At 36.7% G+C, this 19746-nt stretch overlaps 1 protein-coding gene across 3 annotated transcripts in view; it reads left to right on the forward strand.

Annotated features, from left to right (window-relative positions):
- Positions 1 to 19746, forward strand: part of LOC137122815 (protein diaphanous homolog 3-like) — a 149720-nt gene that overhangs the window by 21519 nt on the left and 108455 nt on the right. For all 3 annotated transcript variants that reach the window (XM_067496141.1, XM_067496140.1, XM_067496142.1), the window contains exons 5-16: positions 2415 to 2489; positions 2694 to 2763; positions 4812 to 4948; positions 5578 to 5683; positions 7845 to 7955; positions 8454 to 8572; positions 8821 to 8937; positions 10568 to 10686; positions 10770 to 10834; positions 12440 to 12544; positions 13843 to 14166; positions 15531 to 15645. In XM_067496141.1, the coding sequence (XP_067352242.1) occupies positions 2415 to 2489; positions 2694 to 2763; positions 4812 to 4948; positions 5578 to 5683; positions 7845 to 7955; positions 8454 to 8572; positions 8821 to 8937; positions 10568 to 10686; positions 10770 to 10834; positions 12440 to 12544; positions 13843 to 14166; positions 15531 to 15645 (1463 nt within the window). The remainder of the gene's footprint in view (positions 1 to 2414; positions 2490 to 2693; positions 2764 to 4811; positions 4949 to 5577; positions 5684 to 7844; positions 7956 to 8453; positions 8573 to 8820; positions 8938 to 10567; positions 10687 to 10769; positions 10835 to 12439; positions 12545 to 13842; positions 14167 to 15530; positions 15646 to 19746) is intronic.

Raw genomic sequence — 19746 nt, forward strand, 5'->3', positions numbered from 1 at the left:
CCTTAACTTAGATAGTCCCCACTAAGTCTGCCAGGCATGCAGATTTGCCCTCTTAATCACAAAGATCAGATCCTACCTTTCTGAATATGCAAACTCATTGTGCAGACATGGCATATCTCATTTTGACTACTGCAATGGCCTGCTGATGGGGCAGCTAGCATGCACATCAGACCCCTCTAGATGATCCTAAATGATGTAGCAGGTCTCTCTTTTGATCATCCAAAAAGAATGCGTGTCACACAACTCTTCAGAACTCTGCACTGGCTTTCTGTTTCTCTCTGCATTAGGTTCAATGTTCGGACTCTTTCCTATAGAGTGATCAACTTAAAAGGGCCTGCCTACCTGAAATCCCTCATCCAGGTCTACAATCCCTCCTGTCCATTGCGCTCTGCCGTGATACAAGAGATCCCAAGAAAAACTCAGCCCAGTGATCCCACAATGGTGGAATGAGCAAAAATAAAAATAAACAAAAAACAAAAAAAAAAACAATTGAAAGCTCTTCTGCAACTTCCTATGTAATTAAATGTTGATAAGCAAAACAGAAAAAAATCTATTTTGCACTTTTATCTCATGAAACAGAACAATTTCCTTTCATATCGCTTTGCTTTAATGTTTTCTCCTTGACTTAAATTTTTTGCCTGCCCTAGTACCTCACTTTTAAATGGCTAAATGTAAACCTATCTGGATCATCACCAGTGCAGCTTTGTTTGTGGAAAACAATGCAAATCACCTGTCACTCGCTTCCATTTAGGGAATTACAAGTTTGCATGTAAGCTAAATGAAACTCAACCAAAAAAAGCATCTGCCATCTGTTCGTTATGTATATTTAATGCTGCGAAAAGGACATTTGTCACGAATGTTTATCAGACCAACAGTGCAACAGTATCCAAATACTCTCATAGACACACATCTATCTGCAACCCCACACTCATTTTCAAGAAATTAAATTCAGATAACAGCTTCCCATTTTATGTTGTCACCTTGAGAATTTCTGTAGATTTGATGCTGGGAGGCATGGAGCTTGTTGATTAGAATTGTACAGCCAGTGCATGCTAATATTCAGACATGCTCCTCAGTTTCAGTCAGGAGGGGGTGCAGTTGCTCAAATTCTCAATTATGCTGCCTCTATTTTCTGCATAACTATTTTTTTTTTTTTTTTTTGCCTAAACCAACAATACATTTGTTCCCATGTGTTCTACTTAAATAATTCAGAGTTAAAATGTCCCTCTTCTTTGGGAGTTTTGGCCACCTTTGGTATTCTTGGATGGAAACCTTTAAACACGAGTGTTGGTTTGTTTTTCTTTTTTTTTTCTTTTTTTTTTTTATTAACAAAACTGTTTTAAATTACCATTCTGTTTCATTGTATCTCAGAGTTGGAGTTTGTTTCTAAAGGCAACAGTGTATTGCCTGTGTTATGCTTTGCATCATAATGATGCATGCACACACATGCACACACACCCAAAGGAAGTCTTCAGTAAGTCTTCAGTTTATTTAAATGAAGGCCACTATTTTCTAAGTTGAATTTCTTTCAACCTCTTAACAGCATCCTACCCCAAAATGTTTAAGTAGATGCTTAAGAAAGATGATGATAAGAAGGACTGATATACGGCATACAAATACATAGTAGATGAAGAAAACATTCATCCACCTTGGATGTTTTTACCTTTTTATTTTATTTAATAAATTCCCTCATGGTTGATTCATGGTTTGAGTTTTCTTGACAAAAAATACTAAAAAGACATGTAAAAATAGATCTTTTAAAATGTAATCCAAATTCATTAAAAATATAAAACACACATGTAAATCATCACTAGTGCAATCAACTGGTTTTTCAAAGTCACACACTTAGTTAAAAAGAGATCACCTGAGTGCAGGTAACCTATTTAAAGGATTGTAGCATAAATAGACATGTATCTGGAAGGTCAAGGTACTTGTATCAGTATCTTCGCTGATTCTACACCATGAAGACAAAAAAATGCTCCAGTCAACTCAGTGAAAAGATTATTCTTACTCATTGCATATCTTGCACACATTTATTTAATAGCTTTTTTTTTTTACTATGCATGTATTCATCATTATTAGGTTCGTAAACCTACATCTAAAACATTACATCTAAAATTTAAATATATCCTTAAAAATCTGTATTGTTCAGACTAGTTATTTATCATCATAAATAACTATAACTTTTATTGTATTTCAATTTGTGATTTTCCTCTGTCTGTAGTAGTGTATGTAAATGTAGTAATTCTTATCAACATAGGAGCTTGGGTTTACTTCTGCCACCTTTCTCCCCAGCACTAAGTGCTGAATTTTACATGTATTTTTCTGTCATAAAGCTTCTACTGTGATAAGTATTAAACTGTTGTCAGCTCTCTTACATTGTTGTGATATTGATTCAATGTTTGTTATTTCAGTTGGGTGCAGAGCTTTGGGCATGAGGGTCTTGGACTGCTGCTGGATATTCTGGAGAGGCTATTGTTCAAGAAACAGTAAGTTTTTCATTCATTTGTGTTCTTGTCCATACTTTAAGACATCAAACTGTTATTTTTGAGTTCATAGAATCAATTTTGAATAATATTAACAGTTTCATAATACAGTTTTTGCCTTTTTAACATTAACAGAAACTATAAAGTAAATTTATTGTGTCTTATCTGTATATGAGTCAACTGCACCTAATTACTCTGTGTCCCTAGGCAAGAGAAGATAGACAAAAGGAACCAGCATAAAGTTGTCCAATGTCTCAAAGCCATCATGAACAATAAGGTAATGACAATAGATTTTTATGTGGGTATATTTGGTGTTGTTTCATAATTTTAGTTGTACAATGAGTTTTCTATTGGCCCATCCCCCCACGAATATGGTTGTCAGAATAAGTTTGTCTTCAGTTATTTTGAATTTTCGGCAGGCTGATGGAGAATTTGCAATTATTGTAAGCTATTTCAGGAGTCTTTGCTGTTTGATGAACATTTTTGCATTAAGTAAAGACATACTACTCAAAAATCCTAAGTCAATTCTACTGGGCATGTATTGGGCAACCCAGGATTTTTTTTATACACATTAAAAATAATCATAGATGTGATAGAGAAGTTATCTTACTCTAATGGTCAGAACTGGATAAAAACTCAGTCTACTCTGATTTTTCTATCAGTGTTCTCTCAGAGATTTCTCTTACATCACATAAACGGTCTTTACTTAAATATAGTTAAATAATTGGTTTTTAATTTATTTAAAATTACAATTTATTTAACACTACAATTTCATGGGTTACAAACCATGACTGAAGACAATTTGACCAAATTAGAAAGTTATGTATAACAAATTTTCATTACACTAAAGTTACATAAGTAACTATTGCTTGTGTTTTTTCTGTTCTTTTTTTAAAGGCATTTGGTTTATACAAATAAAAAATACCAAAGTGTTAGTGCGCTACATTTAATAAGTATACATAAATACAAATACTACTTCTATTCCAGATAACTTTGTGTTTTCAAGACAATTGGTTTGCTCGCTTTTTTTTTTTAAATCAAAAAATTAAAATTCAAAGTGCTGGCATGTTTTTAAATACATCCACAGCATCTAGTATTTTCATGCAGTTAGCAAATTTGGTTCTTAAGGCTTATAACCAGTTCAAGAGAAGAGCAGCATCATAACAATATGGACAGTGAAGAATAAATACGCAACACTCACATAACTGATTGCTTTATTTAAGTTTTTTTTTATAGTTTTTGCAATTTGTTTACATTTTTAGTAAAAATAAAATTGTAAAACTAAAAAAACAATTATTACGAGGACAGTATGGCAGCAGTTTTATAATTACAACACAGGTACGCATAGATTCATGCATTAAAATGCATTCTTTTTGCTCCCGTCATCTTGTCCTCCTTGTGGATAGTTATTCTTCATTAGGTATAGAAGAAAAAAATGTCTCACCGCGTAGAGATAAAACCCAGTGGAGACAGTTATCCAGCCGCTTTGGCACAAAGTGTGCTGTAAGGTCTCATGTAATCTGCGTCTCAACAGGCGCCAGATGCCTGCATTTACCCGCAGGCCTCTCTGTCAGCCCAGACCTTTCCCTGGCTAGAGAGGCATTTTGGGATGGGATGTACACACCATGCCAAAAAGACAGGTGTTCTATGCCAGCTGTCAGTGCAGCCTCTTCTTCTGCCATCCTGCGTCAACTCAAACAATTGTATGTGCGTTACTGTCTGCCACCAATGGCATAATACTATAATACAAGTTACCAGACTGGGTAACTGCCTTTTGAACTTATTTCTAAAAGTCTGGCAACCCCTGACTTTTTAGGGCAGAAGTACATGACTACTGCGCTTCTGCCATTTGAAACACTTTGTGAAGCTGTCACTGTAATAAACAGTTTATGCATTAAGCTAAACTATAATGTTTTCATTGTACGGACAACAATAGTTAACAATAGTTAATTATAGTGAATTAGAAGATTGTTCTTGTCTCTGTGTTTGTTTTAATGTACAAGATATAACCAAAGAATTAGCTAAACAATTGTAGTAATGATGCCATTAACAGTATAGCAGATTGTAAAAACTATTTCATAAGATTTTACTTAGCCAGAGCGGAATGTCGTGGCATGTATAATGATCTGTAGTGCAGTGCTGATGAAACTAAAATCACTGTTAACCTTGATCATTTTGACGAGCCGGAATACAGGTAAATATGTGGAACTTGAATTCATGTTCTGGCAAACAGACTTGGTTTGACTGATCACGTGGCATTGTAGTCTACTTGTTGCAAGTTGGCAGATTAAGTTCATATCTGTACAATTGTGTGTTGTACGACAGTACGGCTTGGATCGAATCCTTGGGGAGGAGAGAAGTCTTGCTTTACTGGCACGAGCCATAGATCCCACCCAGTCTGCGATGATGACGGACGTGGTGAAGCTGCTGTCAGCCATCTGCATTGTGGGCGAAGAGAACACGTATGTTCTTGCTTCATTCGTTCTGCCAACACAGCTTTTTGAAAATTTAAGTTTTAAAAATAAAAATTTTTAAAACTCTTAATTTGCATGATTTTCTAAAGGGAAATGATTAAAAATAGGCCTGTAATACTTTCTTTGAGTCTAAAAATACTGATGCTAATATAGTTTAAAAATAAATATATTGCAAGAATGTAGATAAATTGTCTGGGTCAGGTGATTTATAGTTTTATATTAAATTATATTGTTTAGGATGATTGCATCGTATGCATTTTTATGACCACAACTTAGGTTTCCCTTATTATAGTGATTACATTTAGTGGAATAAATTTTGTTTGAGATAACAAAATGTTATTTATTTTGTTAGTGAGATGAAATTATTACTGAAATAATTAATGAAGTATTAAGTAAGTAAAGTTTAATATATAAGTTACAGTCTAACATAGGTCTATAATAGTGTTTAACAGTGAAGGTGATGATATCACCTTTAAAAAAAAAAACTCTTCTACTTGGATCAAATTGGCATGAATAGCAACCTTGGTTGCATTAGATGAGGAGAGATGTAATGGTTGGAATCCCTTCTTTATATTTTTTCAAAATTGTTCGCTAATGCATTTCATGTTCTCATTTAGTTTGGAGAAGGTCCTCGAAGCCATCACCACAGCAGGGGAATGGCGAGCCATTGAGAGGTTCAGTCCCATTGTTCAAGGACTACGAGATCGCTCAGTTCAATTACAAGTAAGTGCAAAGTAAATGTTCAGCCACTGTTTGCCCACTGGTTAAAATACAGTTTTACCATAACCAAACTTTTATTTTATTTTTGGGAGTTGTTATTTTGTTTTGAGTCAAATTTAGATGCTGGATGTCTCAAATAACAGATAAAGTCAAAATATACATTTAAGCACTTGTTTATTTTTTGTGTTTTGCAAAGCTAATATTCTGTATTATTCAGTGCCTAGAGACAACATATCATACATGACAACATGACACAAGGCATATTGGCTGTTTTTAACAAAAACAACGTTATTTATATCACAATAAAATAATTTACGATTAAACCGTGCTGTTTACTTGGTAGATTCTAAAAAGGCTCGAAGGTGTGAATGAGTGTGAATGGTTGTCTGTTTGTTTATGTCCTTCTGTGTTGGCCCTGAGATAGACTGGGGATGTGTCCAGGGTGTAACCCGCTTCTCGGCCGATGATAGCTGGGTTGGCTACAGCCCCCTACGCAACGCAAATAGCATAAGTAGTGACAGATAATGGATGGATGGAGGTTTGCTTGGTAGTGAAAGAATGTGAAAAGAGTGCTCATTCATCCAATATCTACTTCTATCTATCTACTACTACTACTACTACTACTACTACTACTCACTCACACTCTCTCTCTCTCTCTCTCTCTCTCTCTTCTCTCTCTCTCTCTCTCTCTCTCTCTCTCTCTCTCTCTCTCTCTCTCTCTCTCTCTCTCTCTCTCTCTCTCTCTCTCTCTCTCTCTCTCTCTCTCTCTCAAACGCACACACACACTCTCACACACACTCTCACACACACTCTCACACACTCACACAAATGAGAACCATAGGATATTGTAAATGTTTTTTGCTCCCAGTAGTATCAACTGAATGGGCATTCATTTTGCAATATGTGCATTTAAACGAACTGTAAAACTGTAGGGACACTGAACAAGTGATGGGTAAGAAATGATAAAAGAGGAAAATCATAAGGAAAAGAAAAATTAATGAATTGGAAAACCAGGATTTAGGCATTTACACATTAAGTTCATCTGTATGCTCAGTATACAAGTTGGTTTATAAGGCCTTGGTTTTGTTTGAATTTGTTTTTGTTACATCACACTTCTTAGTAACCAGCATAGATCATTTTCTATCCCCCCACATTATAAAACATCAGGGACTGTTATTGTAATTATGGCAATAACTGGCCAAAGCTTTCTTTCTTACATGAATATATTTATATACAGTCACGCCAGGCATCCTTAGGAAAAGAGTGTGTTACAATACCTATAAATGTAGTATGTAAGCAGCCACCATTTGTAATTGATATATGCATTATTTTGAATATAAAGATAAAGCTCATCATGTTGATCTTTACATGCAAAATTGTGGTGGATTCATATTGTAGTTTTTAAATCCAAACATAGCACTTATGCTGTCACTATGCTTTGTCTTTTTAGATTTGGTTATGTATGTCTAGCAGTGTTCAAGCCTTTGCCCTTTAATTGTATGAAAATTACATTTATGTACCTTAAATGAAAACCAAAGGTTACATGAATACTAGGTAATAATTCTGAAATTCTGATCATCTGACCTACAGTAACAATGGTTTTCGTTCTTAAACTCCACTGTGCCCCAATCTCATATAAACAGTATTACAATGGTTCTTTCAAGTGAGGTTATTAGCTAAATGCTGTCACAAAAATAAGAGTCTCCAATCAAATTGACAGGGAACTTCAAGACTTCTGAATAACCTAGCCATGCTTTTGCATTACCATACCATCTTTTCACACACGAGTGGATGACTTTACTGATCAATAATTGATTTTTCTGTCACAGGATGCAGAAGTCCCTGTGTAGTAAGCCAAACTCAGAGGGGAGTGCAAAACAACTTCCAAAAGAGCGCGTTTGCCCTTAAATTGACTGTTAGTTTTTTGTGCATGGGTTTGCAGTTGTTGCATTAATATTAAAATCATCCCCCCTAGTTGGTGACTGGAGAAAATAGACATGCATTAGTTATGGTCCTCTGCTTCCAAGGGACATAACTCATTTAGTATGCATGCCAACATGTTTTTCATCAACTTTTAGAAGAAGTCTGTTGTCTCTTCCTGCGGTACTCACTCTTCTTTATCTCTCCGTCTCTCCCTTTGTTCTGCGTACCTTTCATGTTGCAGGTGGCATGCATGCAGCTCATCAATGCACTAGTAACATCTCCTGAGGAGCTGGACTTCAGACTTCACATCAGAAATGAATTTATGCGCAGTGGACTGAAAGAGATATTGCCGGTAAGCACAACATACCCCCCCCACCCCACCCCCACATACACACACAAATAAAAGAAACACACACTCACCTTGTATTAATATTTAAATGAGTTGTCCACTTCAGTGAAATATTGTAGATTTGTTCTTGCAAATCATTTATGAAATACAGAGGAGAGTTTGCACGTACTCGATCTGAACACCCAGAAACCAATAAAGTAATGCCTTGGCTAATAATCTTTCCACTGCCTTTTACAACATCTACCTAACATGTTTATCTTTTAAACAATGGTTCTGTAGCTGCCAAGAAAACAAATACATTAAATGAGGAACTGGTCCCCACACCTGTATTCAATATCATCACGAGTAATATTGTTTTGAATAAGCCATTTGTGTTTACTTGAGCCTGATGCTTCCGTTTTAGATGACATACCATTAGTAAGATTTTATATCTGATCAATTATGCTCAATCTCATTACATTTGGTTACATTTATTGCTTTTTTGCCCTAATCAATCTGCAGCAACTGGGAACCATTAGGAATGAGGCCCTTGACATCCAGCTAAAGGTTTTTGAGGAGCACAAAGAAGAGGACATGATAGAGTTCTCTCATAGGCTGGAAGACATCAAGAATGAGCTGGAATATCCTTTTCCTTATTATAGAGGCTTGTATCCCTAAATCAGTGTCTGTTTATTGTAAATGAGGCCACAGTACAGTGAAGAAATTTCAGCATCTAGCTAAAGTCAGTAATTTCTAATAATACCTAACAAAATAAGACACATTTAAATAGAAAACAAAGTTATTTCATTTCTTTTTCATTTCAGTACCTTCTACTTGTTTTTAAATGAACACACATTCTGTTTGTATATAAGTCCTTGACTGTCTTCACTGATGCGGGGGAGGTATTCAGTATTGTTCAGAGCATGGTGAAGGACAGCCGTGCAGAGCCTTATTTCCTCTCCATTCTGCAACACCTGATGCTAATACGCAATGACTACTTGGTCAGGTAAAATCAGTAATATAGATATACACAGAAATTTATTTTATTTTATCTTTTTTATTGCCTGTCCTTCCCCAGTTAACCACAGTATCTCCAAATGTCTGTGATTTGAATTGTTTTTTATTTTAATAAAATTTTAACAGCCCTATTCAATATTATTCTCTATCATTGCTATTCTCTATTATTGTATTTTCTTCATAGACCAGAGCTCTTTGGATCTGGTCAGAACTCTACAGTAATGTAACTTGTGTTCTTTGTGATAATAACATTGCGTGAGATAAAGTATTTTAATCTCAAATCTTAGACGAATGCTCACAGAAGCACCTTTTGAACATGGGCGAAGATTTTATGTTTGCGGAGGTCTCACTCGTTCTGCCTTAAACCCTCTCAATGACATTGACTAACAAAGAGAATGCTGTCTCTTTCATCTCCAAGCCATCTACAGCAACTATGACTCCAGAGTATTTCTCATCTCCTATTAATGGTACTTTTCAAAGGCTTATTTTATGTTGGTTCACTCACAGCTGGATGTGAGTTAAACCTTGTCTTGATCAAAAGACAGAGCTCTAATCCGAAGAATATGAAATGCATCACCTGCAGTTATTCTTCCCCCCAAAAACAACACCTAAAGTGTCTGCCACTCTGCTCTGGTGTGTCAGATCATTTTTCTTGTTTTGAAATTATCAAAAGTTAATGGTGGTGTTTTTATGAATGCCAAAATGTGACATCTGTTTTGTAGGCATTAATGCAGGCATAAGAGTGCCCTGCACAAAAATACACACACACATTACCTCAATAATATCTTAGCAGCTGCAACTAGGAATGGCAGAGAGGTTTAGCCTAACATTAACAGCTCTCTCCTGCCTTCAGGTGGGTTCAGGCAAGTTTACATACCAGCCCTGCCAGACTTCTGTTTGATATTTATCAAACACGTTTTTCTTATTTATTTTCACCATGGCATCATGACTAAATGTAATGGTTTGAAATTTCTGAACTTCTTGAGACTTGAGTTTGAATTTCTTCAGTCATTTTTGTTATCTTTGATGTCATGTACAGTGTAATAACAAAGAACCACAGGCTAATTTACTGAAAACAAGCCTATTCTAAGTTATTTATTAATATTAATATTATTATTTTATCTATTTGTGCTCTTTATTCAGACATTGACCCCATTGTGGTGGTAAACCTTTTTCTAAAATACCTTCTGAATACAGTCTATTTCTTTTATTAGCCAGACTCAGAATTTATCTGTTGTATGAATGGTATTTACTTAAATAGCTTGTATATAACTTATATAAATATATATTTGTCTCACTAATCCATTGTGATAGTAGGTACCCCCAACTACTGCTATGATTAGTATTTCCGATATAAGTTATGTAACTGACTGTTCTGACTGCTTACACAAACATAACTATGAAAGTTATTTAAATTGTCTACTGCTTTTTTCCAGACAGTTCAGTTCCTCTCACACCTGAAGCTTTCCAGCAAACAGCTTTGTTACAAAGGAACAGTGTTACGTGGAACAGATTAAAAGTTTAAAATAAACCAAATTAAATGATTAAAACTGTCATTTTTTTATTTTTACAAAATATTTATATTAAATTTCTCACCTGTCATTTCTTCTGACCCTCAGGCCCCAGTATTTTAAGGTCATTGAAGAGTGTGTGTCTCAGATTGTGCTTCACCGTAGTGGCACTGATCCAGACTTCAGCTACCGAAAGCGGCTAGATGTTGACTTCAGCCACCTCTTAGGCAAGTCCCACCCCTTTTGCAGAGGGTTTTTACAATGCAGATGGTTAAATAAAGTGTAAATGTTTTTCATTGTGTTTTTTCAGAGGTGTGTGTGGACAAAGCCCGAATTGATGAGTATGAACAAAGAGCTTCAGAACTGGCACAAAAGGCAAGTATTGACAAAAGCAGCTTAGATTTTTATCTCCTTACATATCCACTAGACCACCTACACTGGCAATTCTTGGGGACTAACCTAAAAAAGCCAAAGATTCTGCAGTCATCACTGCAGAAAATTACTAATTTAAACTGCTCTGATTTTTTTTTTTCTTCCAGAATCAGAAATACTGCTTTTAAAATTGAGCCTTAAATAATAGGAATTGTTGCCATTCTGTGAAACAATTACTGTCCTTTATCTTAAAAGGCTCAAACTGTTAACAGTTTGAGCCTTTTAAGATCTGTGGTGATCTGTGGTGCACAATCTGTGGTGCAGGAAGGTAAAGCAGTTGTCCACCAGTCTTGCAGTTGTTGGTTCAATTCCTGTCTGCTCCAGTCACATGTCAGTGTCCTTGAGCAAGACACTGAACCCGATGAGCGTTGGCCAGCCTGCGTAGCAGCTCCCCCATTGGTGTGTGTGTGTGAGATTGTGAGTGCGAATGGGTGAATAAGACGCAGTGTAAAGCGCTTTGAGGAAAAGTCTTACACAAAGTGCAGATTAGGCAGCAGTACCTATACATTTTAAAACAAGCTTTATAGAGGTGCATTGATGAAGTGCTCCTGTGAAAGTAAGACAGCTCTGTGAACAAGAGCCCACATTTTACCTGCAAATAAAATATTAAGTTAATTCATGTGGAGAAAAAAATAATTATTAAATTAAGAGTTCGTCAGAAAGGAATTTGAACATAATTAACTCAAATGAAAACTGAGCAAAAGTGGAAACAAGAAAGGAAGACATTAACCTTATTAATGATCCCAGACTGAAGAACATTTCCTTTTTCTCAATGGTTACATAAATATCAGACGACGAAACAAGAACTAATGCAAACAGCACCAAATTAAGTCTCCTCTCCTTCTTTCAGCACAAATACAGTCAAAAGTACCACTTCCCAATAAGCACAACTTGACAATTCAGTCCTTTACGACTGCCCTTACTTGCGGCGGTCTCACACTTCAGTATTGTTTGACCCATCACTACTTTTAGGAAAAGTAGTGAAGTTTTAAAATCTTGTCACTGTAAGTCATGGATACATTCAGTAGACACATACAATTGCAAAATTAGTGAAGTCAAATAGATTGGCTGTTACGATTATTGGAACTTGGTCTAGCAGCAGGTTGTACATCCTGATTAGATTGGATGGATCACTGATTTTCACGTATTTATGGCACTTGAAGCGTTTTTTTTAAATTAATGAACAAGTGGCAGAAGGTTTAAATTTAATCAGTAAATGAAAGAAATCAAGGTAACATTGTATAAATAACTCTATGAAATAATTTCATTTGGCAGATGCTTTTATTTAAAGCAACATACAAGTCATACTAGGAGCAACTATTATGACTAGTGTCTTGCTTAAACACCTCACTTTAACATCTGGGTTGGAGGAGCGTGGAATCAAACTGCTGACCCTGCTGTTTATGGTTGACACCCCTACAAGCTCATCCACAACGGCCCTGTTATGCTACTGTAGAGTGAAAGGGTTTTAATGAATAGCGCTTAACAAAATTAGTGGTTACATGAATTGAAGATCTGTGTTTCCTTGTGTATCTTTTTTTATTTTAGTATGACGAGGAGTTTCTAAGCAGACAGGAGGCACAAGCTCAGCTGGCTGAGTGTGACAAAAAAATAGCTGAACTCCAAACCGAGCTGCAGGCCTTCAGATCACAGGTACATCAACTTTATATCTGTGTTTTTGTAAATTGTGCTTATTCTGTAAACGATGTGAAATTAAGAGAACACTAGATTTGCTTACTCTGCATCCCTGCACAATCTAGCTTAGAACTTTCTTTTTTACTTTTCATTATGAGTTGTGTGGGATGGGGATATGGGTTGGGGTTTTATCCACTGGAGCCTGCAGTTTGGTTTGACATGGAGGCTGCTCTACTGGCTAGCTGACACTAAGTCTAATGAGAACACTGACCAGTCCTCCATGTTGGCCTTTTTTAATTCTCTGTTCTCTATCCCATAAGAGGAAAATGTTCTAAAAGCAATTTATTTTGACAACCCCTTTCAGCGTCACTACTGGGCCTCTCATCAGCCCCCACCAACACTCCAGAGGGTTGCTCCTATGCCCTAGTCAGAGAGGAGAACTTCTTTTTTATTTCCCGATAATTTTTCAATTTGAGTAAACAAACACAAAATGAATACTCAAATAGTACCTTGGTTCAAATGTGGTACATTTAGCCGATGCAGGTACCCCCACAGAGATGCTTTGTCTCGCTGTTTTTGTCCAGCTGTGGCTGTGTCAGTCTGATTCCCACCATCACACACGCACACTTGTTAATTTAGCCAGTCCTGACCTTTAGTGTGCGTCTTTAATCTAAAACTGAAACATGGATCAATACGCCATTTGCTCTTTATGATATAATTTACAAAGTGTTGTAGGCCCAGTTATAATAAAAAAAAAAACTGCATTTGGTCCCTGAATGGTTGAGAAAACGAAATTTGTAGCACAGTGGTAGTAGACAAGAAGACATATTGTGGTCCTGTTCTACACATTTAAACAAAACGTCATACCAGAAATAAACAGAGTAACCCGTAATAAAGTAATATTTTTCTGAATAAAGCCACAAAAACCCTACTATACCCAACCCAACTATAGTAAAACGACAATATAATAAAAAAGGTTTTCAAAAGATTCTCTTTAATTACTTTAATTTGTTGAAGCTTCAGAAATGCAGTTAAAGGTAATTTAATGCAAATGTCTATAAAAGTGGAAGAATTCCATTAAGGTCATAAAAGTAGCTCAAACTATATCCCACCAAGAAATATGATGGACCTGATACTTGGTAGAAATTTCTAAAAAATATTATTGCGTGTGGACTAATCAAAATGCATTAAATGACAATTTGGTACGATCATTTTTCAGAGTTAGGATAAATAAACATCGCACTGTGCATAAAATGAGCAGATTTTTGTACCACTGTATGTCATCATATGTGGTTTCTCCTTCTTCCTGTCTGCAGTTTGGAGCTGTACCTGTTAGTCTGTCCTCATCACACATTGGACAGCCATTATCTATGTCAACATTACCATCTGGGCCTCCACTTCCAGCTCTAGCACCTGGGGTGCCGCCGCCACCCCCTCCGCCTCCACCTCCGCCTTTACCCGGCTGTCCTGCCCCACCTCCTCCACCTGGACTGCCTCCTTCATTTGGTGCTCCCCCTCCACCCCCGCTAGGATTTGGAGGTGCTCTAAGCTCTCCCCCTCACCATGCGCTGCCTTATGGCCTCAGGCCTAAGAAGGAATTCAAGCCTGAGACTTCTATAAAGCGCCTCAACTGGTCCAAGGTAAAGTTTCTAATATGGAAAAGCCTTGTTTTCAAAAGTCAAACAATCTCTTCAATAAAGTGCAGAAACTTCAGTGCTAAAGGGTTTTTTACCATACACTAATCAGCCACAAAATAAATACCCCCTGGATGTCTTAATGTTGCGATCTGACCGCTCTGCAGCTACACACTCTCAGGTGCAGCAAGCTTTACTGCTTGGCGCTATCTACCAGAGTATTAAAACCACCAGGTGGATTTAATCTTGCTGATGGTTGTACTTGATTGGAGTGGTGCAATTGCAGATTTCTGTTCAAGGGGGTTTTCCTGCTGTGCTGAATTATGGTTAGCAAAAAGTTTGGAACATGAAACTGAAAATTTAGGCCAGGTATTTATAGTGTCCCTTTTCTCTGCTTTCTACTTTGTTCCTGATGTTTATTGGCAGCACTGGACGAGTACAGATGTTTTTCTAAGAGTTAGAAAACAACTCCCTACCTCTGTGCCAAGCCAGTAATAATTGAAAATAACAGATGATCAGAGGCTATTGTCAGAACAAGTTCAGTGGTACCTCTACAGATGTTCTCTGCAGAGCAATATTAGTTCACACACAAGTCATATTAATATGTCAGATGTACAGTACATTGGTACAGATGTTGTGCATCCTAAACCATATGCTTGAAATTTCAAATTAACATTTTCGGAGAATGTGAAGAGGACCTTTATTTGTGTTTATTGCACAGCTGTGGCTCTTGGTGAGTGGGCGGAGCCCCACCTGGTGGGGTGAGATTTTAACCCACAGCCTTCTGAATCCCAACCCAGTACTGCACCACTGAGCCACCAGGTGCAGCATTAAAATTTAAGTAACAATTCTAATGCTATGGCAGTTGAATGAACATTCTTCTGTAATCCTACCATACCAACTGAAATTTGTCTGTTTGCACCAAACTTACAGAACTAAAAAACCATATACTGTTGTAAAAAATTGGTGGACTAGAGTAAGTTTGAAAAGTCCTTGCAGAAGGCCTCGGAATCAAATCCCACCCCACCAGGAGTGGCCCTGCCCAGCCACCTTGGTGCTGGTCCCGAGCCTGGATAAAATGGAAGGGTTGAGGTAGGAAGGGCACCTGGCGTAACAATACGTGCTAAATTAACGTGCGGCACATGTTCCGCTGTGCTAACCCCTGAAGGGACAAATCAAAAGCCGGAAACTTTTTCCCAAACACAGCCATATGTGAGGGTGTGGTACAGCTATACAATTTAAAATAAATAAATAAATAAATAAAAACATTTTAGAATATATATGTACTATATTGTAATACTTTAAAACAATGCATTTCCTTTACATTGACAAGTAACAAAGTGTGCTGAACTGTGGACGTCTGTTTACAGATTCGCCCCCAGGAGATGTCAGAGGGTTGTTTCTGGGTGTTGGCCAATGAGGACCAATATGCAAAACCAGAATTGCTCAGCAGATTTGCTCTCACTTTTGGTTCACAAAGAACAGGTCAGACTCTCTTTTTGTTTCTATTTTTATGTTGTCAGCATCTATATACCTGTATCTGTTCTTGTGAGAATTTGTCTGTTGTCTTTGAGGAGATGCAAGTAAGTTTGTGTTTATACCAACCCTCTAGGGTACTGTTAGCAAACAAACTGATTTAATCACTTTAAGAGAATGGGTAGTGATAAATGCATGATAGATGTTATCACTTTGGTCCAATTTCCTCTGCATTTGTACCAAAGGTGGATTCTTATAAATAGTAAATGAACTATAATGCAGATTTGGCTTCAGTACCTTCTTTAGTTCAACTGGCAACTTTTTTGCTTGTATGTCTTCTATTAAATCTATTGAGTAAAATTTAGTTAACTAAAAGAACTATGAGGATACTATCTTCATATTTTAGTAATAATTAGTAATAATACAGTTACATGGAGAAATTATAAACAGTGTAGAAATAATGCCCAGTTTACTTAAAATACTTTTGTACCTAATGCCTGTAGTTTCTCACATGGTATCTCTTCCTCTCTGCTTTTTAGTAGTTGTAGTATCAGATCTAATGCAGTTTGCAGTCAGGAGTCCTTGCTGTATAAGAGTCCTCAAGGTTGTAAATGGTAATGGTCTTGCACTTATATAGTGCTTTCCTACCATATTGGTCCACATAGTGCTTTACACTGATTCTCATTCTCCCATTCACACTCACAATCATGCGCACACTCACTCACAGATGGGGAAACTGGTATGCAACTGGCTTGTACTCATTGGGAGCAACTAAGTTGTGGTTCAGTGTAGTGGTGGCCCGATTGGGTGTTGATCAGTCAGCTGATTAATTAGGCCAATCATTGTCACCATTGTCACTATATCTGCAGCCTACACTGCCACTAATTAAATTATTTTAGTGCATCTGTGTCAGTAACTAAACTGAATGCATTTTTTTGGCACTTGAAAAGAACAGTTAGTAAGATTAGCGGACCTGAAAATATAGTTGTTCCTGCTGCAATTTGAAAACTCTGCTGCTTTTTGTGGCCATGGGCGAAGCTCAGCTGCTTCACATGCCCAGAGCAGAGAGGAGGATGAACAGATGTGTCTAAGTGAGGGGAGACTTCCCTGCAATTTACAATTCACAGTTTTAAATGTACAAATTGAATAATATTTTATCATTTGTTTAGAATTGAAATGTATAACTTTAAAGATTTAATAATTTAAATGTACAATAATTCATCACTGTACGTGCAATAGAAGCGAGTAAATAGTTTATAGTAGTATCAGCACACATGTTGAACAAGTAAAACACACGCACCACTTATTTTCCTGAGTTTTTCTTCTGGATAATTTTCCCCTGGTACACCATACGAGATGCTATGAAACTACATTCTTACACATTAGTATGGCTGGCAAGATCTGGAATATTCATGTACGAGGTTGTTGGAATGATTAAAGCTAGAGCAGCAGGTAGCAAGAGATGTTATCAGTCTTGTCGTCTCCTGTGCTTGGTCTATTAGTCCCTTCTCTGATGATTTATTCACATGTCTTGTATTTTCTTTCTGGTCTTGTCACTGACTCAGCTAGCTTACACCAATTTGAATTATTCATCCAGGTGTTATCTACCTGTCACAACTCTATGCTGCTCCACTCAAGGTACACAAGATCCCCCTACACACCAGTGCACCCTTGCTCTCTATCGTCAGTGTGTTGAATAATGGAGGCAGATGTTAATGGCAAACAGGTAGACAGACAGTCAAGCAGGTGTTCTCTGGAAAGGGCAAAGGAAGGATGTCCACCAGCAGGCAATCATACTTTTCTGGTAATTACCTAGAGCTTGCTTATGATCACACACACACACACACACACACACACACACACACACACACACACACACACACACACACACACACACACACACACACACACACACACACACAAATACACACAGCATTTTATTGTATAGTAATCATGAAATATGCTTCTCTTCCTTTGAGGAACGTTCAAAAGTGCTGCTGCATTGCATTATGCTTGCTATCTGGTTTCTTATTGCTAATGGATAATGCATTTTAGATTTTTGCATAAAAAAAGAACAAAACATTTGACTAATATCAAACCCTTCACATGATTTGAGCCCTTTCTCTCAACTGTTTACCTCCCCTTTCTTCCCATCCCTGTGGAGGTTGCAGTAGCAGCGTAACTGGTGGGTTGAGCTGTTGGACCTAGTTTCTGCTGCCTTTGTGCTTCAGTTAGTGTATATCTAAGCCTACGTGCATGTGGGCTTGTCTTCTTATTAACAAAGCCATGTAGCATCATGTTTCATCTCACTTAAGAGCAGCAGCATCTGGATCAACATTAAACATTAAAAAGGACACAGTATAAAACAATATTTACTCAGTTTTTCACATTAAGTATTTATAACATTTATATCCCTTGAAACTTCCTTATTCTTCCAATGTTTGTGCATCTTGCTGTCATTTTCTTTGCCGTCCTGTATACAAACTGTAGAGTTAGCGACTGGAAACAGTTTGTTTTGAGTCAGTCACGGTAGTAGTTTGGCAGACCTTAACTTAATGAAGTGTGAATAAAAATAGAGTAAACTATGTAATTATTTATTTATATTTATTATAGTATTAAAGTGTTAAGATGAGTCTAGAACTACACGTTCAGCCAGAATTTATATTACTGCATTTGGTAGAGCAAAACCCATTTCACTGACTACCAATGCATTATATTCACAATGGAAATATGCTTTATGGCTCCTCTGTTTATGTATTCAGAGTGGGATGTGGATTTTGGCAAAGGGTTAGTGCCACTTTAACACATCTCCTCAGCAAGAAAATTGCAATAAATGGGTGTTTTTACTTTTGAACGAGCAGGTCAGAGCAGACAAAATTAAATACTGAATAATGTGAGTTGATTTCCGGGCTCTTCTCTCAAGTCTTTGCTCATTAGCTATAAACCTTTGATACAAATGTACTGTAAATGTCTTGTCTTAAACAATAAAAATTAATGGAACTTTTCAATTAGGGATGAACCAGTGGGAGGATGTCACTCTGTAATGTTTGCAAGGTTATGTCTTTAGTCTAATAGAGCAATTCCTGAGTAGCATTAAGCACAGAACACTTGACAGCCCATTTTGCATGGTGAAGGCAGTAAATAGAAGCAACGTAGAATGAACTTTGTAAATTGTGTTCTTGCTTGTGGCAGTTGATTCATCATATTTGAAAGGCTGCATTCCATTGGGTTTTTACTCAAGGTAGAAGTGTGCTTGCCTTTTAACATTCACAAATTCAGACATTATTTCTATACAGACATCTTTTCATTGGCTTTGCAAGTTTTTCTTGGTCCCCTGTTAATGTTGTTTTAAAATTCTTTAGCGGTATATCTGCTCACAAGGAAGATCAGTTTCATTTATTGGCCCAGCTAAAAGAACCCTTAATTATTAGGCTCTTCAAGAGCAGCACAAATCAATTATTTATTCTAACTTTTTGTATGTAACAACTTATATTTAAAGGAGATGTATATTATAAAGAGTCAGAAAAAAAGAGTGAGACTCATATGTGTTTGTCTTTAATGTTTCTTTCTGTCATCTATTTTATCAATCTGTCTGAGGGTGTTTTTGCGTATGCGTAAGTATGTTCAAGTTAAGTCCTCGCAGTAATTGTATAATTATAGCTACATAGCTAGGAGATTTTGAAAACGTATTCCTTTAAGTTTCTTTTTTCTCTTTTTAAGTTTCTTTTTCCTCATTTTCTTTTTACTCATTAGTGGTGCCATATGCACTTGGTGTGTTGATTCTTTAAATACTTTCTTCTGGCTACACAACTTTGCAATATGTTCTGTTAAGCATCTAAGGTCAACTAAATGTTCTTTAATAAAGCTATTTATTCCAAACAAGAACAATCTTTTTCTAGTTGTATAACAAGCCCTTATTTCTCTTTGTAGCCTCCTAAATGTAATAATCATGACTACACCTAATATTGTTGCATAGACTGCATCTTGTGTGTTTGAACTCATTAGTGATTTGTGTAGCTGCTTACGCCTCAGTCTGGTAGGTAAGCATCAAACACCTCTAGGTCCATTTAAAGGAAACAGTATAATTAGTCTAGAGGGGAGTATAACCCG

The sequence above is a fragment of the Channa argus genome, chromosome 2 (genome assembly GCF_033026475.1).
Source record: "Channa argus isolate prfri chromosome 2, Channa argus male v1.0, whole genome shotgun sequence".
Taxonomy (NCBI): Eukaryota; Metazoa; Chordata; class Actinopteri; order Anabantiformes; family Channidae; genus Channa; species Channa argus.